The sequence below is a fragment of the Sinocyclocheilus anshuiensis genome, unplaced genomic scaffold, assembly GCF_001515605.1.
Source record: "Sinocyclocheilus anshuiensis isolate Anshui unplaced genomic scaffold, SAMN03320099.WGS_v1.1 scaffold946, whole genome shotgun sequence".
In the NCBI taxonomy this organism is placed as follows: domain Eukaryota; kingdom Metazoa; phylum Chordata; class Actinopteri; order Cypriniformes; family Cyprinidae; genus Sinocyclocheilus; species Sinocyclocheilus anshuiensis.
The window spans coordinates 907,834-930,270 of NW_015540927.1; the positions used below are offsets into that span (position 1 = coordinate 907,834).

The window sequence follows — 22,437 nt, forward strand, 5'->3', positions numbered from 1 at the left end:
TATGTGCAATAAATAAATGCAAAATGTGCAACAAAAAATGTAAAATGACAATGAAGAAATTAACATTAGTAATGTTAATAAAGATTTCTATTTTAAATAATTTCAAATAATTCACATTTCTATTTTCCATTTTATATTTCAATCTTTCTGTTCATCGAAAAAATGGAAACACCTCCACACAATTATTGCTGTATTTAACAGCTATAATAATAAGAAGAAAAGGTTCTTGAGCAGCATGATTTCTGAAGGATCATGTGACACTGAAAGCTGGAGTAATGGAGCTTTAGCATGACAGGAATAATACATTTTAAAAAATATATTCAAATAGAAAACAGTCCTTTCAAATGGTAGATTTACAGTTTTTACTGTATTTTTTAGTGAAAAATATTGTAAAAAATCTGTGAAAATGTGTGATATTGCTTTCAAGCCAGCAGATGGTGCTAATGATGGTCTTATGTTTCTGGAATGTTAATTTTTCTTCTCCATTAATCTAGTTTCCATGTGAGATCACATATTTCCAAGGCTTTCACTGCATAACAACATTCACATCATGATCACACAAACGCAAGGCAACACATTTTATTTGAAAGGCCTAAATGGCATTAAGGTACAGCATATAAATACTGGCGATTCCAGAGACGGTCATTACATAATAACATTATAGCATTCTTTCCGTTACAAACAATACATTCATGATGTTTTCTCCGGGAAATGTAATGGAGCTTTAGCATGACAGGAATAATACATTTTTAAAAATATATTCAAATAGAAAACAGTCCTTTCAAATGGTAGATTTAGTTTTTACTGTATTTTTTAGTGAAAAATATTGTAAAAAATCTGTGAAAATGTGTGATATTGCTTTCAAGCCAGCAGATGGTGCTAATGATGGTCTTATGTTTCTGGAATGTTAATTTTTCTTCTCCATTAATCTAGTTTCCATGTGAGATCACATATTTCCAAGGCTTTCACTGCATAACAACATTCACATCATGATCACACAAACGCAAGGCAACACATTTTATTTGAAAGGCCTAAATGGCATTAAGGTACAGCATATAAATACTGGCGATTCCAGAGACGGTCATTACATAATAACATTATAGCATTCTTTCCGTTACAAACAATACATTCATGATGTTTTCTCCGGGAAATACCCCACTTTAACGAACTTAAGAGTAACTTACAAAGCTAAAAGAATACAAAAAGTCTCTCAGTTGAATATAAGTTAGTGCTATCATGTTAGGGCTTTTCCATCCCGAAACCTGAAGCAGATGTTTCTTTCTGAATACATACAGTAGCTAGCTGTTTTTAGCATCGTTAGTCATTCAGTACTTTATGCTCTATACTGAATGTGGTAGATTACATTCTCTGCATATACAAGTTTTTATTTAAATAAATAAATAAATAATACAAACATTTGCAAGGCATGAGACCCAGAAAACTACAGGAGTCCCTGTTGAAAAAACCAGCATATGCTGGTTAGGTATGTTTTGACAGCATATGCTGGTTTTTTCAACAGGGGTCGTATCCAGTAAGCACATACTCTACGAGCTCTCGGCACCAAACAAGGCTGTGTATACCAACAGTGATTTGACGTATTTGGGGAAAAAAACAAATCCCAAATCCCGTTCTTACTGCTCTGCTATTACAAAAGCATTATAGTTCATCTGATACGCAAATAACGGCTACTCCTTTTACAACCAACCTCCTAAAGGAATAGTTCTGTCACTGCTCCAGGTGTGTGTTCACGGTGTGTGTGTGTGTTCACTTCTCACTGCTGTGTGTGTGCACTTGGATGGGTGAAATGCAGAGCACAAATTCCAAGTTTGGGACACACTTGGCCACACGTCACGTCCTTTCCTTTTCCTTTCCCTTTCCTATTCACTCACTCTCATGTCGCTCCAAGCCTGTATGCTGTTCATGTTTTAGTGGAACACTTAAAGGAACAGTTCACCCAACAATGAAAACTTGCTGAAAATGCACTCAACCTCAGGCCATCCAAGATATAGATGTAGATGAGATTGTTTCTTCATCAGAACAGATTTGGAGAAATTGAGCATTATCCTCTGCAGTGAATGGGTGCCGCCAGAATGAGAGTCCAAACAGTTGATTAAAAACGTCGCAGTAATCCACAAGACTCCAGACCATCAAATATTGTTTTGTAATAAATTCATCAAGACATTTTTAATTTCAAACCATTGCTTCCAGGAAAAACTTGCATCCTCTATCCATAATATTGGTATCTCCATTGAAAAACAGTCTCGTCTGAATTAGAAGAGGAATTTGCAGTATACCGTCCAAAACAGTTCTAAACAAATAAATAAGTGTTATTATGGACTGGTATTTTGGCTAGAAGCGATGGTTTTAAGTAATAAACTTTTCACTTCTCAATACATTAATTGCTGGACTGGAGTCGTGTGGATTAATGTTTTGTTTCTATCAGCTGTTTGGACTCTCATTCTGACGGCACCCATTCACTGCAGAGGATCCACTGGTGAGCAAGTGATGCAATGCTAAATTTCTCCAAATCTGTTTTGATGAATAAATAAACCCATATACATCTTGGGTGGCCTGAAGGTGTGTACATTTTCAGCAGATTTACATTTTTGGATGAACTATTCCTTTAAAAGTCCGTTTTTGACAAATCTTCACACAGAACAAATCTTCTTTTACATGATTTCTATTTTCGTGTTCCACAAAAAAAATCAAAAGCATTTGTTTTTGGACTGACGTGAGGTTGAGTACTATTCCTCTAAGTAATAAAGCACTAGCAGATTGATTTACTGCCGTGTTTTTCCATCATTAGCACTTCATTCAGAAACAACTGCATCCAACAGTTCACACTCTCTAATACCTGCCAGAACACACAGGCGTCTCCATGCGCGAGCCGCAGGATCTGCCACAGCTCTGAAGAAAGCTGAATTTAGCATTCAGAAACGTCAGGTTTATTAAAAAAAGGTCCCTTAACGGTAGAAGTCTTTCGTACGGAATCAGAAAGTTTATTAGTATTTGACTTTTCCAGGAACTTGAACATTCACTCCACTATAGTCCACCATGTACATGGGCCATTGCTGAAAAAGAAAAAAAGGACTTTTTAATAGTAGTTCAGTTAGTAAAAATTAGCCACTTTGAAGGTCAACATGAAAATTCATTTGAATGGACCCCATTTACTCTCTTAATTCATGTTCATGGTCTAAATGTGCAAAAATGATCTGTGTTTGAAATATTTTGTGTTTTAACAAAATGTAAGAACTTGTGCTGACTGTAAAATTACTATTCAGTTGATGTCATCTAGGCTGCACAAGCGATTGTACTGTACACAATACAATTCAAAAGTTTGGGGTCGGTACGATTATTTATGTTTTAAAGTTTAAAGTCTATTATGCTCACCAAGGCTGTATTTATCTGATCAAATATACATTAAAACTGTAATATAGCTAAATATTACTATTTTACTACTATTTTTACTATATTACTATTATTATTACCATTTAAAATAACCGTTTTCCATTTTAATATATTTTAAAATGTAATTTTTTCTTTTGATGGCAAAGTAGAATTTTCAGCATCGCATGATCCTTCAGAAATCATTCTAAAATGCTGATTTTGGGCTCAAGAAACAGTATTATTATCAATATTAAAAACAGTTGTTCTGATTAATATTTTTTGTGGAAACTGTGATACTTTTTTTCAGGATTACTGATGAATAGAAAGAAAAAAAAACAGCATTTTATTTGAGATAGGAATCTTTTGCAACATCACAATTGTGTTTAATCTATTTCATGCATCTTTGCTGAATAAAATTATGAATTTCTAAAAAATAAATAAATAAAATTCTTCCTAACCCCACACTTTTGAACACTTTTGTAACATTAGTTAACGAGTACCTAACTGCCTATTTATTAAGTCCTACTCCACATTTTATTCCTCATTGAATCTTGTTCAAAAAATGTCACATTATAAACGTATTCTGGGATGAAAAAAGTCTTTTATGACGAAGTAAAGAAAATAAAAAAAAAGTGTAATTATAAAACCACTCATCTATAATATGTTTGCTTACCATGACAGGAATCTGACTGGTTGATAGTGTTGAGTCTGCTCCAGTGGGCATGGATGCTTGACTGTTGTCAAGTACTCGTTTACGTTTGCGTCGATTTGTAGACACTTCTTTACCGCAATAAATAACCACAACACTAAATCTATCATAAATGATGCCTTATTCTTACCACTTATTGGGGTGTAACCTTTCTTCAATATGGTTATTCGTCGTGGTGCTGGCAAAGTAAAAAGGATTTGATTCACTTATTTCCATGAGTAATTCAGCAAAAATATAGACAATTTTAAAAAAGCAGTGCTATGAAATTTTCACAGCTTACCTGGCTTGGGAATAAGCCCTTGGAAAGGCCTGAAAATATAAAAAAGACAAAAATACACAAATCAATCACTTTTTTTTTCTTATTTAAAAAGATTTAAAAGTTCGAAAGCTCTTCAAAAACTTGGCGCAGCCCCTCACCTTGTAATACTGAAAGAGATCTTGTCTGCCACCGCTAATATCCTCTCTAGATTCTGTGAGCCGAAGGTACAGGGTTTTCTGAAGGGGATGCCAGGGGGCAAGCCCTCGATAATCACTGAGCCAGGGTTACTCTTGATCCTCTTGTAAGGCACTTGCACAGGATACTTAATGCCCAGTGCCTCGCCGTATTTCCTGTTGAACAGGTCTTGGACCTGCTCTCGCAGAGTGTTCGCCAAGTCGATACGGGAGAGCTTGGCCTCTAAACTGTCTGCGGGCAGAACAATGTTAGAAAAGCCAACGGTTTAGTGATAGCATATCGGGAAAGGTTAGAAGGAATTAAGTTTTGAACATGAACTGGCATCCAAAAGATGAACACTTGGCACATGGATCAACTGAATCACTTCATTTAGTCAGGATGTAATAAAGTCACAAACTTACTGTGTACAACGCCTGATATCTTAATCATGGTGTTACCTGAGAATCCTGGTCTTTTGGAGGCAAGTCCCGGGTCATCTGATTGGTCTTTGGAGTCAGTCTCTGCTGAACATTTAATCAAAAGAAGCATTATATTTAGGGATGCACGATATAATCGGACCAATATCGGAATCGGCCGATAATGGCTTTAAATGTAAATATCGGCAACGGCCAGATATGAAAAATGATGCCGATATGTCTTGCCGATAAGAGGAATACATTAACTCCCATGTGCTCAGGGTGTGCTAGCGATTAGATCATGTCAGCATTGTGGCTCATTCTTGAAGCAAAGTTTTGCCTGAATGATGATTAGATTCACTGTTTTGAATCGCTGCATTTAAACTGAGAATGCAGGTACAGAATAGGTGTATGATAGAGTAAAATGTAATAGCACGTGCAGCGGCAGCAGCCTCCCCCGGGTCCTATTGCCCGCTCAGTAAGGAGTTTTAATTATGTAAGGGGCGCTGTTGACCTACTTCTAATAAAATTATAGCAAAATACACATATAATATTTAGACTGTGTTTCTGATTAAATAAAGCAGTAATTGATGCCATAAAATCATGAGTATGTTTTGAATTAAAGTTCAGAAGCTATAGCTTATAATGAAAAAAAAAAAACACAAACATGTCACTTAAATAATTTTATATATACTGATTTATTCATTAATGTGTAATATGTTATATTACACGTTTTATACACGTTATATGTTATAAACAAATTATGAGCTCTAAAAGATTTTCTGAATTTTTACAACTCTTGCTTTAGACCATTTACAAATGTTAAATCTTAAAATAAAATGTTAAGGTTACCACTGCATCTTTCTGGAAAAAAAAATGCAGCGATTGAATATAGTTTATTTATAGTTATTTTCAAATCTGTGTCATTATAAAAGAACTTCATTGTTGTTTATTTCATTCTAACAAATAAGTTATTGTTAAAAACTAAAAAAAAAATTAAAAATAATTTGCTTATAATTTCTGTACAGGAGAGACTTGGTGTTTTTTCCAAACAAAAGGAAATATATCGGTATCGGCATCGGCTATCGGCCAAAATGAGTTGAAAAATATCGGCATATCGGATATTGGCAAAAATCTAATATCGTGCATCCCTAATTATATTAGATTTATAACAAAAGTGATATTTTGGCTAATACAGAACGACTACACATATAAAATGGACAGTTAAAACAAAACCAAAAACAAACAAAGCAAAACAAAAAACAAAACCCCTGCAAATAAAATAAAACCCCCCAGATAAAATAAAATAAAAAAATAAAATAAAATAAAATGACTTCACCTGAATCAGAGGTCGTCTTAGAGACACCTTCATGTTTGACCTGTTCTGTCAACAATTCTGGCCTGACCAAAACAAAAAAGGCACATCGTTGTTACATCACTTCTTTAGACACTGTAGTGGTTTTATGCGAGTCTGAACAAATTTGTCAGATCATTTTAATGTGTTTTGTATGAGTATACCTCTTTATAACAAATGTAATCTGACTACTGGCGGCAAGAATCTTCCGAAGTTTTGCTGCTCCTAAACAGTTCGGCCTTCGAAAAGTCATCCCTTCTGGCAGCCCTGTGACATACAGGTCATCTGGATACATCTGGAACTTGGAATACGGCACTTTAGACGGTTCAGGCAGACCAAGAGCCTCACCTAGAACAAGAAAGAGAGATGATTTGACTGGTTGACTGGCAAATATGCAGGCTGCTGTGACAGTTGATTGTAAATCATCGAGTGAGTGAGTAAGTCCATGACTCACTGTACTTGGAGCTGAACAGGCTCTCGACTTGATTTCGCAGCTGAAGGATCATCTCTCCGATGTCTTCTGGGGAAAGGGAGGACAATCACACCAACAGCCTAAAATATCTAAAGACAAAGCTGAGTGATCTTTCGAAATGGAGTTTTACCTTCAACAGCTCTCTTGAGCCCTTGAGTTGTAGACTTCGGCGTTAAATCTTCTGCAGAGATGCAAACAGAATAACATTAACATGAGTGTAGCACATGGGAAATATTCCTGTGTGTATGATTTGATGATGTAATGTCTACAAGCTTGCAGGAGGTGTTTTGATGATTCAACTCACCTGTGGTTTACGCCAGTGACCATTTGTGTAATGCAAACTTCAACATAACAAATCCAGTGTTATTAATTACGAGTCAAAATGCTTAAACTGTGAGTTAATATGAACGCTTCAACAATGCCAAGTTTCTACACCTGACTCCTGTACAAGTAATTTTTAAAAATTATAACAAAAGTAACCGAATGTTTATAAATAACTTGCAAAGTATAAAATAAAGCCATTAAATTATTTAAAAATAAACAAAACTGCAATAACAGATTATATTTATATTTATTTTTAAATATATTTTTAAAAATATATTTATTTTTAAGCTCTCTTGTTGATTTTGATTGCTTCCATAGTCCTCATTTGTAAGTCGCTTTGGATAAAAGCGTCTGCTAAATGACTAAATGTAAATGTAAAGGTAAAATACAGATTCAAATATTAAATTCTTAAAAAAAATAGTAAATACACTATTGTTCAAATGTTTGGGGTTGGCAAGATTTTTTTTTTTTTTTTTAAAGAAGTTTCTTTTGCTCACCAAGGCTGCATTTATTTGATCAAAAATACAGTAAAAACAGCAATATTGTGAAATATTTTTACAATTTAAAACGTCTGCTTTCTATTTTCATGTATTTTAAAATGTAATTTATTCCTGTAATGGCAAAGCTGAATTTTCAGCATCATTACTGCAGGTGCTCAAGAAACATTTCTTATTATCGTCAATGTTGAAAACAGTTGTGCTGCTTAATATGTTTGTGGAAACTGGGTTACATTTTTTTTCAAGATTCTTTGATGAATAAAAAGTTCAAAAGAACAACATTAATTTGAAATAGAAATAGTTTGTAACATTATAAATGTTATACATCCTTGCTGAAAGTATTTATTTCTTTAGAAAATCTTACTGACCCCAAACTTTTTGTATAAACCACACTTTGTGACCAATGAATTTCCATGACTTTTCTATAGCCTTGCCAGTCATTCATGATTCGTGAATAAGGATTTTTAAAACTCATTTTGATTCAGACTGATTCACTAATGAATCATTCTGACCAAATCAATTCATGGAAAAGAACCAACTCAAAAAATCTGACATCTCTGGCTTTCCTGCAAGACTTACTCTACAAAAAAACAACAACACCTAGACAACAAAATATTTTATAGCATAACTAAAAAAGAAATTTTAAAACACATTTTTCAATAACCAAGGTTTCCTTCCTGTTAAATACTGTACATACATCAGAGCAGTTGAGCGTTCATATCAACTCACAGTGTATTTCTATATAGTAGGGGCGCTAACACTGGGAGTCTATTTAGGGAATTCTATTGGATGTGGGTTTATTGTAGTGGGTAAACTAGCACAGCACTGGGAACAGGTTTGACACTGGATCTGACTCGGGTGAGACTACTGTTTGGGTAAGACTGGGGGATTGGGATTGGAGTTGAATGAGAAATGTAAAACTCTTGTCTTACCACATTTTAACCTATGTTATTATCATCAGTTAAAATACTCCACACAACGCAGTGGCTTAATCAGCACTATTAGTAATATCCATGTTGAGCATAAGCTCACTGAAATGTCTTACAAGAATGGACTTGGCAGTTAGTTGGACGGACATGCACATGTACATGTAAAGATTATGAGACCGGCATTAAAAGCTTGTAGGAGGGCAGGTACAGACCGGGCAGAGGGATATGTAACTGGATGAGAAATTGGAGCGGGTTATTTTAGAGGCTTTGATATGTCATATGTTTGGGATTATCTCTGGTATGTACTACCAGAGGCACGAGATTGAAAAGATGGATGTGAAACTACATTCAGATATAAGGTAAGAAGCTACCTGCTACAGGCTCCTTGGGACGACAGAGGTCAGGGGTCACCCGCTCGGCCTGAGGCTCACTTAGCTCTTCTGTAGACGTATTGGACTCTGAGATGTAGAAGATGAGAGAAAGACGAGAAAAGAGAAAGTGAGAAGTTGGATGTAAATTTAAAACAAAATGAAATGGCATTCAAACTGCATTAAATTTTGATAATATGATGTATTGATCGGGGTTCAATTTATGCTGATAAAATTGGCAAATAATTTTTAGAATATAATGCATAGATGAATCATCCACTATGAGGCCAGTCTCTTTTGTTAACCAAGGCTGCATCTATTTGATCAAAAATGCAGAAATATGTGAAATATTATTACAATTCAAAATAATTGTTTTCTCTTATTATATATTTAAAATTTATATATGGAGCCATTACTCCAGTTTTCAGTGTCTCATGATCCTTCAGATAATAATTTCTTATTTTTATCAACGTTGAAAACAGCTTTTGTGTGTGTGTGTGTGTGTGTGTGTGTGTGTGGAAACCATCATTTTGTTCAGGATTCTTTGATGAATAGAAAGTTTAAAAGAACAGAATTTATTTGAAATATCAGAAATCAGAATCAGAATCAGAATCAGAAATATAATTTATTCCTATGAGGGCAAAACTGAATTTTTAGCCATGACTGATGAATAGAAATTCATCAAAAGAATCTAGAACAGCATTTATTTAATATAGTTTTGTAATATTATAAATTTCTTTACTGTCACTTCTGATCGATATAATGCATCCTTGCTAAAATGTATTAATTTCTTTAAAAAAAAATCTCACTGACTCCAAACTTTTGAAGAGTGCTGAACATTTTGTATAAACCAGTGATATTTATTAAGAAAGTAAATAAGACCCCATTTGATTTTAAAGTCAACATGATGCAGAATTCATAGTCCTTCCATAATCTAACATATTTCCAAGTGAAACAGGATGTTAAATGACAAAACAAAAAAATGCACAGAAATTGCTTTTATCCATCGTGGATTGACAGGATCATAAATAGTGTTCTCTGTTTGACAGGTGTTTCAAAGTAGATGTATTGAAAAGTGGTTTAAGAGACGGAAAAAATACATTTTGATGAAAGATTGTGAAAATAACGTGCACTGCTGAAGCGAGGGAAATTTAAACTTTAATTTAAAATTAAAGATATTTAAGAATGTAAATTTTTTTACATGAATAGGGTCTTTAATTAAGGTCGGAAGGTAAAGACGAGGTAAAAAGTCACATTTGATTTCAATGATGTTTTTCAATATTGTTCATGCAGCACTTGAGCTCAAATTTTCAGTTCATATATATGATGTTCCTCCAGTTTAGTTTGTGCAAAATGTCCTGCCTGTCCTCAAAGGCTCAGATCACTGCACAGCAGGGTGGAAAATGAGAGCAAATATTTTTAAATCAGAAGGCAACCATCAGAGACACACTTCCTCTCTGTGAGTAAGTGAAATATGCTAATGCATTCCCATCCAGTAGACCTACAGGGATTTCATGCTGCTTTCAACTCACAACTTTATTTAAATTTCTGCACAGATGATTGTTGTTAACTAACAATAACACCAAAAAGAGAACAAAACTTGAAGTACCAGGCTGAAATATTAAAACTCTCAGCGTGAGCTTTACTGTGGGGCTGGGAGACCATACCTGGCACTGTCACCTGGATAATTTCACCATCTGGGGGCTCCGTTTTGATCTTTTTCAAAGGAAGACAGTCCCCAGATGGCCCTGAAAAATAAAGCACACTGGTTTATTTAGAATTTTACACATAGAATATGTTTTATAATCATAAAACTGCAAGGCAGAAGCCAAAGCTGTATTAAAATGATGAGCGGACAGTCTACCTGCTTCACACTCAGCCAAAGGACTGACACAGGAGCTTGTTGATCTGAAACAAAAACAAGATTTCCTTCAGCATTTTGCACACAAATGCATCTTTACTAGTTATTTCTCCATTATTTTCTTAATTACAAGAAAAAATGGTTGTACCCGAAAGAAATTTCAAGGCCAAATGCGGAACATCTGACACACTAGGCCAAAAGTCGACATTTCTGATTTTAAATTAGTCTTGGTTTTGAATAACAATACATTGTTAGCCTATAATATATAAAAAATAAAATCTATGCAGAAAACATTTATTAAAGGAACACTCCACTGTTTTTGAAAATAGGCTCATTTTCCAACTCCCCTAGAGTTAAACAGTTGAGTTTTACCGTTTTCGAATCAATTCAGCCGATCTCCGGGTCTGGCGGTAGCACTTTCAGCTGTAGCTTAGCATAGATCATTGAATCTGATTAGACCGTTAGCATCTCGCTCAAAAATGACCAAAGAGTTTCTATAGTTTTCCTATTTAAAACGTGACTCTTCTGTAGTTACATCGTGTACTAAGACCGACGGAAAATGAAAAGTTGTGATTTTCTAGGCCGATATGGCTAGGAACTATACTCTCATTCCGGCATAATAATCAAGGAACTTTGCTGCCGTACCATGGGTGCAGCAGGCGCAATGATATTACGCAGCGCCTGAAAATAGGCTAACTTCCGTCAACATAACCAACGTGACCACCTGCTTGCACAGGGAGCGTGCTGGGGACTATTTTCAGGCAGACTAAGACCACAATAATTTCAGCCAAAGTCACATCAGACTTTTACGTCACTCTAGATTGACATTCGTCACATTTCTGCGCTGACACAATGCACTCCAAAGATTTTACACAACGGTAGTCGTTTGGTCGCTCGGATAATATGGAAGACAGTCATGATGGTAGCCAGTGGAGGGACAGTGAGGTGTAAGTATTATGGTAAAGCAAAAACTTAAGGGCAAACTTGAAAAACTTTGCTCTCTTTCTCTTCATCCTTGTCTTCATCCTTCTTATTGCCTGTATATGAAATCATCTTGTAATTGTTCCTTTGGACATACGGGTCAGTTCGAGGCTGTGAGCAATCCACACTGATTTTGGCCACAAAAAATATGATGTGTACAGCCAAACAAAAAATCTGATCTGAGCAATAAAGCAGAACTGAGCACTAAGGCTTGCAGTGTGAACGTAGCCAAAGTTATCAGATTTGTTTCAACAGAGTTTCAGGTCACATTTTCAGCTGAAATTTCTTTCCTACAGCTGAAATTTCAGTGTATGGCTACAGGAAAGTAAAAAGACGCAATCTATCTCTAAGAAAATACAGATATTATGCTTCTGTGGTGACAGGAAAGGTAAATTGGTACCTGCTACTGTGAGTGTTGCTGATCAGCTCTAGAGAAGAGCTCGGGACCCTGAGGCCGTCTGGGAATCCGTCCTCAGGAGCGGCACCATCCTGTTTGCCCTCATCCTTAGCTACTTTACCAGCAGCTTGCAGAAAATGTTAAAATGTGCTTAATGTTGTAACATCTAATTCATTTCAATCAGAAATATTATTGAATAAGACTGAATAAACCTGTCTATATAAGGTTAAACAAAACAATTTAATTTGTTAAAGGTCAGGCAAGGTAGAAATAGCTCCTTAGGTAACAACAGGACATTTTCACTTTTTACCGTGCAAAAAAAGATACCATGCTATGTAATAACAATGCTATTACATTATAATAAGTGCATTAGGTAAACAGGAGCCAAACAAATACTGGTTAAGGAAATGCTTACCAGTAAAAATTCGTTCGTCAAACATTCTAAGAAAAGAAAAAGAAAATTGTGAGTTCATGTGAGCCATAAGCATATTAAAACATTGAAATGCTGTCTACGCATGTCTAGTGCCGAGCAGCAGGAGATTTCCTCATTACGCCAAATCAGCGGCTCCACGCTGGCTCATGTATGGCAATGGTTACCACAACCAGCATGACGCTCCACTTTGGATGCCTAGCGCCGCTCTGCCAGATGGCAAAGACGGCTAGACATTTTTATTTTCTTATGAAGCAAATTAAAAACTCAGTATATCCAGTACCAATATCTGGATTCATTTTCAATGAGCCACACAGTTAATTACATGACACAGAAAATGAAAGGTTATCAGTAATTAAATCTCTGACACTGTCGTCACATGTTGAAATTGGAAGAGCTACAAATCACACTGCCGCTGTTTCAGTTTAACTATTCTGGTTTAACTCTGACTACGGCTCAATTCATCTTAACTGACACAGAAGGAAATCTCTCTCATCAGGTCAACATTAGTTCTCCAATAAAGGAATGTTTAGATGGAGTTTCAAACCTTTTAACAACAAAGCGGACAGCATGCCTTTCTTCCAGGATCTGTTTGAGTTTAGGCACACCGTAAGTGCATGGTCTCTTGAAGGGAATCTTGTCTGGAATTCCAATGATCTCTACCGCCTCAGGATCACAGGCGATTTTCCGGTATGGCACAGGAACCATGTGATCCAGGCCTAATGCTTCAGCTGAAATGAACATCAAACAAGTGATAAGTTAAAGCTGAAGTATGTGATACTCTGCACTACCAGCATCGAAAACATTTTAAATGGTGTTTTAAAACAGGTTTTAAAACAATCCCCTAACTGCCATTGGTCAACCAAAAAAGGTGGCCCCGCCCCAAACACACACCATTGGTTGAGCCAGTGTTGCTGGTTGTTTTGATAGCACCACAGAGGTACAGTGTTTACACCTTTCAGATGACTCAACCTACTAATGGTTTACTTACAGTTATCTGCATATTAATCTGGGATAAGAGAAAAAACTTTAACCCTATAAAGCCTACTGTATTTTTGATCCACACATTTAGAAGGCCTCTAAGTTATCAACAATTGAGTTTTTTTTCTAAAGGTTTAATACATTTTTCAAAAAAAAATGATTGTTTGCACTAGTATTTTATATGTCAAGGTTAACACTGAAAAAAATGACATGCTCCAGCTATCATTAATATGCAGTATTTTATTGTAGCTTGGTATGACTGTGAATTCTGCATTGTGACTTCAGCTCACCATATCTACTGTTGAAGAGGATCTGAACACATTCTCGAAGGGTGTTGATATCCTCAGTCTCCCTGATGAACGAATCCCATTTTTCTGTGCATGAGATACCAAAAAAAAAGTATCATGTAACAATCAAATTTTATATGTTCCCTATTAAGGCAAAAGCAATAATGTCACAGTCTCAATTAACATTTTGTGAAATGCATTTGCATACATTGAGGTTTTCCTCTGTACTTTTAGACATAGGAGACAATTAAGGCAGGTCTTGACTCTCTGCAGTCACTGAAGATCTCATGCTGATCTTTTGAGAGGAACAGACTTTGGTAGCCCAGGTGACCTGGCTAAACTCCCGTTACTACTGCCCACTCTGCCAAGTTCAGCTCTCTTTATGTCTCACCCGCCTGTAGCAAATACCACTCATATATAAAGAACAATCGGTAACCCTTTAGAATAGGGAACACATACTCACTATTAACTAAGAGCTTTCCCTGAACAAACTCCTAATTTAATAGTTAGTAAGGTAGTTGTTAAATTTAGGTACGGGGTTGGATTAAGGGATCATAAAATATGGTCAAGCAGAATAAGGTATTAATATGTGCTTTATAAGTACTAATAAATAGGCAATATGCTAGTAATATGCATGCTAATAAGCAACTAATTACTGTAATTGCGAGAATTGGTCCTTAAAATAAAGTGTTACCGAACAATTTGTGGATCATTAGATATGATTGATTTATTTTCCAGAGAGCTTAACATAGTTAAAATGGCTGTGTTTTCTTACTGGGAGGAATAGTTCACCTAAAAAATTCTGTCATTATTTATTCACCCTATTGAAGGTGAAACATAAGAGAAATTCTGAAGAATCATCATACCATGTTTTTATAAACTAAAGAACAGTTTATAATAAACACATCAATAGGTCATGCTCCAAAAAAAGGAAAGGAGTCCAAATGACTAGTTCGCTTTATCCCTTCAGTCAAAGCTCTGACATGGACAAAAAATACCTTGAAAACCTTGAAGGCAAAACACTACAAGCAAAACCATTGTTTTTTCAAGCATTGATCCTTTTTGAGATTTTGTGCTATTTTATTTCTATAACTTTCATTTGATTCCATAAATATTCTTTCAGACTAGTGGAAAGAAAACATCCAAAATATACATTCAGGTATTTATTTTATGACACTTTATCTATTTGTGTCTGTAGATTTCAAATATAATACATATCTTTAAAGGCTGTTTTTTGTTTTTTATTCTGAAGGTTTTTACAGAGGGGAATGTTAATATATCATTCACCTGGTTTATATAAAATTGTATTCCTAAAAACGTAATTTTTTTGGTGAATAGCAGTGAATAATGACTAATACAATTAGGAATGATTACAACATTTTCAATTGTCATGCGTAACGTTAACATATGGTGTCAGAAGACTTTAAACACAGTGCAGGAGTCATCTGGACAGCTTTTATGGTGGGGCTTTTTTATGCTATATTGAAAAAAAACTTGTATTAAGACTCTTCAAAAATTCTCCTTTTGTGTTCACTACATAACAGCATACAGGTTTGGAAAGACATGAGTGTGAATAAATAATGACAGAACTTTAATTATTGGGTGAACTATCCCTTTAAAGTGTGAGAAGATGCCTTGTCTTTGTCTTTGTATTTTAGGGAGGAAATTAACTTAAATTAACTTCCACTGAAATGAAGGCCAGCTTGTCCTTGGCCAGACGCTGTAATGGTGAGTACAGTCTGTCGCCCCTAGACGAACCATAGCTGATTGGTGAGGGACGTAACATATAAGGAAAAAAAACTTGTATTAAGACTCTTCAAAAATTCTCCTTTTGTGTTCACTACATAACAGCATACAGGTTTGGAAAGACATGAGTGTGAATAAATAATGACAGAACTTTAATTATTGGGTGAACTATCCCTTTAAAGTGTGAGAAGATGCCTTGTCTTTGTCTTTGTATTTTAGGGAGGAAATTAACTTAAATTAACTTCCACTGAAATGAAGGCCAGCTTGTCCTTGGCCAGACGCTGTAATGGTGAGTACAGTCTGTCGCCCACCTGATTTTTCATGCACTATGGAGAACAGAAGGCGCTTGGAGACATGAATGCTGGGAGGGCTCTGGGTAAGATCTGCTGCCAGCCCTACTCTCTCGCCTGGAAGAGACACACAGTCAGAGCAAGTCAGAGTTAAGTACATAAAAAAGAACCATATCCATATGGTGCAGCACCTACACAAGTAGTATCACACATCATAAGTGCATCTCTAATATCCATAGAAATATACTGGCAGCCAATGTATATAGAAGAACAACAGGAGGCTCATACCATTGTCAGCACATTCCTTGGCCTGAACCGCTTTCTCGTCAGCGGACACCCACATGCCCAGCCACTCTTTACCTATGCTGTGCAGTGATGTGGGCTTCAGGTCCAGCTTGCTGTCTGGGTGAGGCTGGGAGGACATGGGCATGCCGTACAGGAAGCTGGAGAGCATGGAGTTGCTAGCAGACGCTTCCTGCACAGAGGGTTTGACAGAGGCGTGGTTGCTTACGCTCTTTGAGGTCGAAGAGTGATGGTTGACTTCCGGACAGTATTTGGCATCCCGAGAGGGTTCCTCTGGTGTTCTATTAAAACACATACACACATTTTTGGTCTTTGTTCATTGGGTGCTGATAGTGACAAAATGATAAAACAATGATACAATTGTAGTAATTTCTTCTTCAAAAAAAAAACAACAACTTTACTTTACTTTACTCTGAGTTTCCAAATGACTTACACTAACTACTCACACCAATTATGTTTTTTGAATGAGAGCAGTTATTCATATGATTTAATGCTAAATATAAACCATCTGACAATAGAGCCACTCATTATAAGGTAAAACATGATATATATAAAATGTGATAATGATATATGTCTGTATGATGTATGGATTCTGTAATGAATATAGTGCTAAACAGGTACAGTACATAGAGTATATCCTTCAAAAGTTTGAAAGTCAGTTAGATTTGTAAAAGTTTTTGAAAGAAGTCTCTTTCACCAAAGCTGCATTTCTTTGATCAAAAATACAATAAAACAGTAATATCATGAAATATTATCACAATTTACAATAACTCTTTTCTATTCAAATATATTTTAAAATGTAATTTATTTCTGTGATGACAAAGCAGAATTTTCAACAGCCATTATTCCAGTCTTCAGTGTCACATGATCCTTCAGAAATAATTCTAATATGCTGATTTGATCGTTTAAAAACATTTATTACTATTCTCACCGTCAAAAACAGTTGTGCTGCCAACTGCCAACTTAATGAGTATTAAAATCTTACTCACCCCAAACTTTAGAACAGTAGCGGTATAAAAACACATTTCCATTTTGTCAGCATGTTTTATCCTATTCTCACCGTCAAAAACAGTTGTGCTGCCAACTGTTTTTCTGGACACTGTGATACATGTTTTTTTTCAGGATTCTTTGATTAATTGGATTTGAATTTGAAACAGATTTTTTTGTTACGATCAATTTAATGCATTCATGCTGAATTAAAAATATTAATGAGTATTAAAATCTTACTCACCCCAAACTTTAGAACAGTAGCGGTATAAAAACACATTTCCATTTTGTCAGCATGTTTTATCATTTTTCTTGTTTTCATTCTACTTCTTGCTTTTGTTTTGCTGATATGTCTTTTATCTATTCAAGAATTCATAGGGATGCACTTTTCCATTTTATTTCACAATCTTGTTGTGCAGAAAATTCAGACCTTGTGTGAACAGGCCTTTGCTTTCTGCCCATGACTCCACAAGCATATTATAAACAATAAACTAGAAGAAGACCTTTTGACTATGAAGCGAATGCGGTTGCTCTGCTCTAAGATCTTCATTAAGGTCCTGGTGTCGTATTCCGAAGGCTTTCTCACAGAAACACCATCAGGCAGGCCGTAGACAACCACTGAGCTGGGATCCTTGAGAATCCAGTCATAAGGCACAGGGACCAGGCTGCTCTTCCCAACAGCCTCACCTGAAACACATTACATCGCAGTAGATTAACGTGTTTTGATTCGTGCCAAAAATCTACAATAATGTAGAGAAAATCTTAATCAGCTACTATCAGCTTACTATAAAGCACGCTGAACACCTCCTCCACCATCTTCCTCAGGACGAAGATGTTGGAATGAGTGTCTGTTAAGGCTCTCTGTCTGCCCTGCTGCCCGCAGTCTTTGCCAGTCCTGCTGCAGTCCACATCAGGAACTTTGGCGTGGGAGTTCATGGCGGTCAATGCTTGCAGACAGGACACTTCTGTGGAAAATAAATCTGTTACTTCTGAGGAAACAGCACAACTACCATTTAAACACCTGTACTATTATGTGCAGATTACATTCAAAACCATTGTTTTCAACTTTGATTTCGTGTTAACTCACTGCAGAATTTGTGAAAGTCTGTCTGTATTTCCTTTCTGGAGTTTAGGAAGATTCTTCCCTTCTCTGTTCCCACGGCGATCACGCTGTCTTCATGCACAGTGACACAGGCCACCTCAGCATTGAGTTTAGACATGGCAGAGCACTGCAAACACAATTCACATCAAGTCATCCACCACCAAAATTCTGCATTAAACACACACCGTAAGTATCTTTAAACTCAGAACGTGTTACAGTCTTACCACAGAGCCCAGGGCAGACACTAGGCTGGTGAGGATTTCTTGTCTGGCTGACACTTGGGGAACTTTGAGCTCTGGCCGAGGGTTGGTCCTCATCCCATCACAGCCAAGCTTCCGTATCTGTGCCATTCTTCTGCAGGAAGAGACACAGAATAAAGCACACTGAAATCCAATGCAGGTCTATAACACTACACTAAATATAAAATTAATTACTCATTAACTTAAAACTAAAAACACATAACAATTATATATGAATTAACAACATGTACTTATTACGGTTGTTTATAATCATGTTATTACTATAGTAAGTACATGTAACGTAACAAGTACACAAAAATAAAGTGTCAGCAAAGTTTGTTATCAGATTGTTAAAGGACCTTACAGCAGACACCATATTTAATTTGACACAAATAAAAAATGTTATAAGGGACAGATGTACAGTGAAAAGCATCTCTTGCTATTGAGTTGACACAGGATAGACAGAGAAACAAACAGTATTCAGTGTAATCCAATTCATGAACAAATGACTTATCTGAGGTAGTTCTTTTCATGAACTCACTAAATAAGAGAAGTTACTTAATCAGCATCTGTCTTACTGAACTGCATGTTATCACTACTTTCAATGATGTCTGTCTTCGAAATGAATTGATGATTTGTATACTCAAGGTTTCATGAAACGTGCAGTTGCTTATTACTGACAACATGTAGGCTTTATAGGTTGGTAATTAATATATTATCCTTTAGTGTGCCATCCAAACATTCTTTCTCAGAAAAATAATATAATAATAATAATAATAATAATAATAATAAAAAATTTGGGAAAGCAAGCTAAAATTGTGTTTTTTTAATGAAATTATTTTATTAAATTATAGATTTATATATATAATTATTATTACTTCTTTAAGGAAAGCTTAAAAATGTAGGCTACACTTTTTTATTGTACATTAGCAATATGGTTTGTTTGTATGTATGTTGTTTATATATTATTGTTATTTATGATTATGAACATTACATGGCCGCTTGCTCTAACGTTAACCTAGAAAAATGTGTGCTATTCAAGTGTTTGTGCGGAATGTGGAAGCTGAATAGTAGCACGCTCACTGCATGACAGATAACTTAGGGGCACTGGTGCGATCATTTGCATTTAACTTTAAATACTCTGTCATTTTTGCTCATAGAGTAATAGCTACATCTTTCAAATTTGTAAAAGGTTTACTTTTATTTGTGTGCACTCACAATAACAACAAAACGTTGTGCTTTTGTAAAATAATGAAAGCAAACAGGGTGTGCTTTCTGCCATCTAGGCCTCTGTGAACTTGAGCAGGTCAAAACAAAACGTTGTGCTTTTGTAAAATAATGAAAGCAAACAGGGTGTGCTTTCTGCCATCTAGGCCTCTGTGAACTTGAGCAGGTCAAAAAAAAAAATTAACCGAAACTCTGTGCTTGCCTCACAGACATGAAAAATATATCTATAGAAAGTAAAATGTCTACTTTTAAATGAACCAATTCAAATGGAAAACAAATATTTTCAGATTATGTAATCCGTATGAAACATGCACGTCTGCAGTCCGTGGAGATGACGAGTCAGTGCCGTCGACTTCATCGCTGCAGCCGAAAATACAGATAACATTAGTTTATCAATTAATTATCATACTGTTAAGGCAGTCTTCTTGCTGTTTTTCTCCCTGACGCATTCATAATCATCACTTCTGCCGGTGTGCTGTTGCAAGATTTATCTTGAGCGCTGATAGGCCAGAGGCCTATTATTATGAATTATATATGGTTTATTAATATAAACATGCAATTTGTCAACTAAAAATGAATGACTACTAGTCGACTAAAAAAATCTTTATTCGAGGGCAGCCCTAGTTTTCGGCCAAGTGCATCCAGAATTTTCGGTTTCGGCCCAGAATTTTCATTTCGGTGGATCCATAGCAAATAGCTATTAGAATTCTGTAGGAAACACTGATATGCCGTCTACCCTGCGATTACGGTCTGCAGGAAGCACAGACATGATGGGAATACATTAACAACTAATCATAATTAATGGACTCATAATAATTACGTGCAAAAACAAACCAATATGTTTTGTTAATTATATACTAGAGTAAGAAGGCTTCAAGCTCCCCATTAACTTTTTAAAATATGTTCGGCTGTACAAAATGTATTGAAGGATGGAAAAACCTATAAGAAGCTTTGGAAAGTGATAGTAATACCCTTCCCTGTGCTAATACACCAAAATCCGTCACACACATGTGAAAGTAGCTAATTACGATAAGCCTTTGTCAACCAATTAAAGCTAGCTCAGATTATTGCCGTAAAACCCTTCATCCTTAATTTGTTCTCCTTGGAAGCAAGACAGGGCCTGGAAGCATGAGCCCTCTAAAGTGAACTACTTTACCCGTCCCTCTCGACAGACGCCCCCCTGAATCCAATCTCGATTTCAGCCACGTCGGCTCTGAAAGCTGTAAACTTGAGTACGGACTAAACTAAGGTGGGTTTAAAAACAAGCACACACCAAACAACAGTTTAAAGATGAAAACCAAGCAAAAACAGCAGGGATGACGAATGTGAGCTGTAAAACAAATAAATAAATAATGCAATCCTAATTCCGGGCCTTGTGTTCACATGGCAACTGCAAACCGTTTCCTTGGAAACTAATCTCGAGGCATGTGAACAATGCAGCTCTGGCCTTTAATCTCTCCAGACACTGGGAGCCATTATCCAAGACTCCGGGTAAAGCCAAAACCTCAGACTGCACAGAGAGAGCCCAGTACTACTATTACTTGTCTGAAAACCTCCTATAAATCCTGCTGCAGCTCAAAGCCGGATGCCTCTGCCTGAGCGTAATCTTACATACAACATCTGAACACCAACACCTTATATCTATAGTTAATTTCGGATTCATTCAAACGGCCAGATCTAATTCACTACTTTGGGTCCTTAGTTGAAAAATAAAGTCCTGCTACACTGTAAAAATGATTTTTCGAATTTGTAAATGATTACTGGAGTACGTGTTAAAAGAAAATACAATTTCAGTCTTTCTACTTCAAAATTTCACGTTTAATTCAATGTGTTGCTTGCCGTTTCTTTGTAATTATTTGTGAAACTTACTAGGAATTTCTGAGTGGAAATAGCTCTGAGGTAAATCCAACGCCAATTTTTTTTTGTGTATGTTCTGATGCTTTAGCGTAATAATGGACGTCAGAATTAGCACAACCTGCGTTGCATGTTCAGGAAGTTTTCAGACAATAAAACAAGACTTTTACAATTTATGAAGAAAATGTGAAAGGTGCTTGCACATGCAAAACTTTGTCACAATGTCAGGTTTTGCTATTAGGTGCTATCTGGGTTCCTCCTTTAAAAAAAAATCAGCCATATAATTTTTTTTTTCTTTTTGCTAATTTTATTTTGTCAACAGACAAAAGCCAAGATTTAAAAAAAAAAACTGAGACATTTCTGCATTGAGTAAAAGATGACAGAATATTTGGGTGAACTACACCCATACATACAATATATATATATATGTATGTTAGGGATGTAACGATTCACTCAACTCACGATTTTGATTTCACGATTCGATTCACGATTTTTTTTTTAACAAAATTATATTTAAGACAAATTATAAATTAAATGTGTCCTTTTATTATTGCTTGGACAAAATGCTGCACATTTCTTTGTGAAATACTGTACGTTTCTTTGTGAAATTGAAATAACACTATAATAATAATAATATAATATACTAATATAGCACTTGTCAATTATTGCTCTTTTGATTGCTTCTATTGTCCTCATTTGTAAGTCAATGACAAATTAACAACATTTAAATATAATGTAAATGTAAATAACAAAACAAAAAAATTTTTTATTTTAAAACAAGCCCCAAATCAAATGAATAAGTAACACAAATAAAAAAAAATCTCTTCATATAAACAAACTAAGTAAGGCTTAAGGCTAGGGCT

The 22,437-nt window shown here is 35.6% G+C and overlaps 1 protein-coding gene across 1 annotated transcript in view; it reads right to left on the bottom strand.

The window, feature by feature from the left end:
- Positions 1 to 4,182: 4,182 nt before the first annotated feature.
- LOC107689381 (general transcription factor II-I repeat domain-containing protein 1-like) overlaps positions 4,183 to 22,437 on the bottom strand; it is a gene marked incomplete at its 3' end in the record, with an annotated part of 22,368 nt that continues 4,113 nt past the window's right edge. The window contains exons 2-22 of the mRNA XM_016487342.1: positions 18,479 to 18,608; positions 18,240 to 18,381; positions 17,938 to 18,117; positions 17,656 to 17,839; positions 16,151 to 16,446; positions 15,884 to 15,979; positions 13,830 to 13,913; positions 13,106 to 13,289; positions 12,544 to 12,569; positions 12,132 to 12,255; positions 10,754 to 10,797; positions 10,557 to 10,637; positions 8,893 to 8,979; positions 6,902 to 6,952; positions 6,754 to 6,819; positions 6,464 to 6,647; positions 6,285 to 6,346; positions 4,988 to 5,050; positions 4,514 to 4,781; positions 4,377 to 4,405; positions 4,183 to 4,274 (exon numbers count right to left, since the gene is read on the bottom strand). Coding sequence (XP_016342828.1) covers positions 4,183 to 4,274; positions 4,377 to 4,405; positions 4,514 to 4,781; positions 4,988 to 5,050; positions 6,285 to 6,346; positions 6,464 to 6,647; positions 6,754 to 6,819; positions 6,902 to 6,952; positions 8,893 to 8,979; positions 10,557 to 10,637; positions 10,754 to 10,797; positions 12,132 to 12,255; positions 12,544 to 12,569; positions 13,106 to 13,289; positions 13,830 to 13,913; positions 15,884 to 15,979; positions 16,151 to 16,446; positions 17,656 to 17,839; positions 17,938 to 18,117; positions 18,240 to 18,381; positions 18,479 to 18,604 — 2,469 coding nt within the window. The remainder of the gene's footprint in view (positions 4,275 to 4,376; positions 4,406 to 4,513; positions 4,782 to 4,987; positions 5,051 to 6,284; positions 6,347 to 6,463; positions 6,648 to 6,753; positions 6,820 to 6,901; positions 6,953 to 8,892; positions 8,980 to 10,556; positions 10,638 to 10,753; positions 10,798 to 12,131; positions 12,256 to 12,543; positions 12,570 to 13,105; positions 13,290 to 13,829; positions 13,914 to 15,883; positions 15,980 to 16,150; positions 16,447 to 17,655; positions 17,840 to 17,937; positions 18,118 to 18,239; positions 18,382 to 18,478; positions 18,609 to 22,437) is intronic.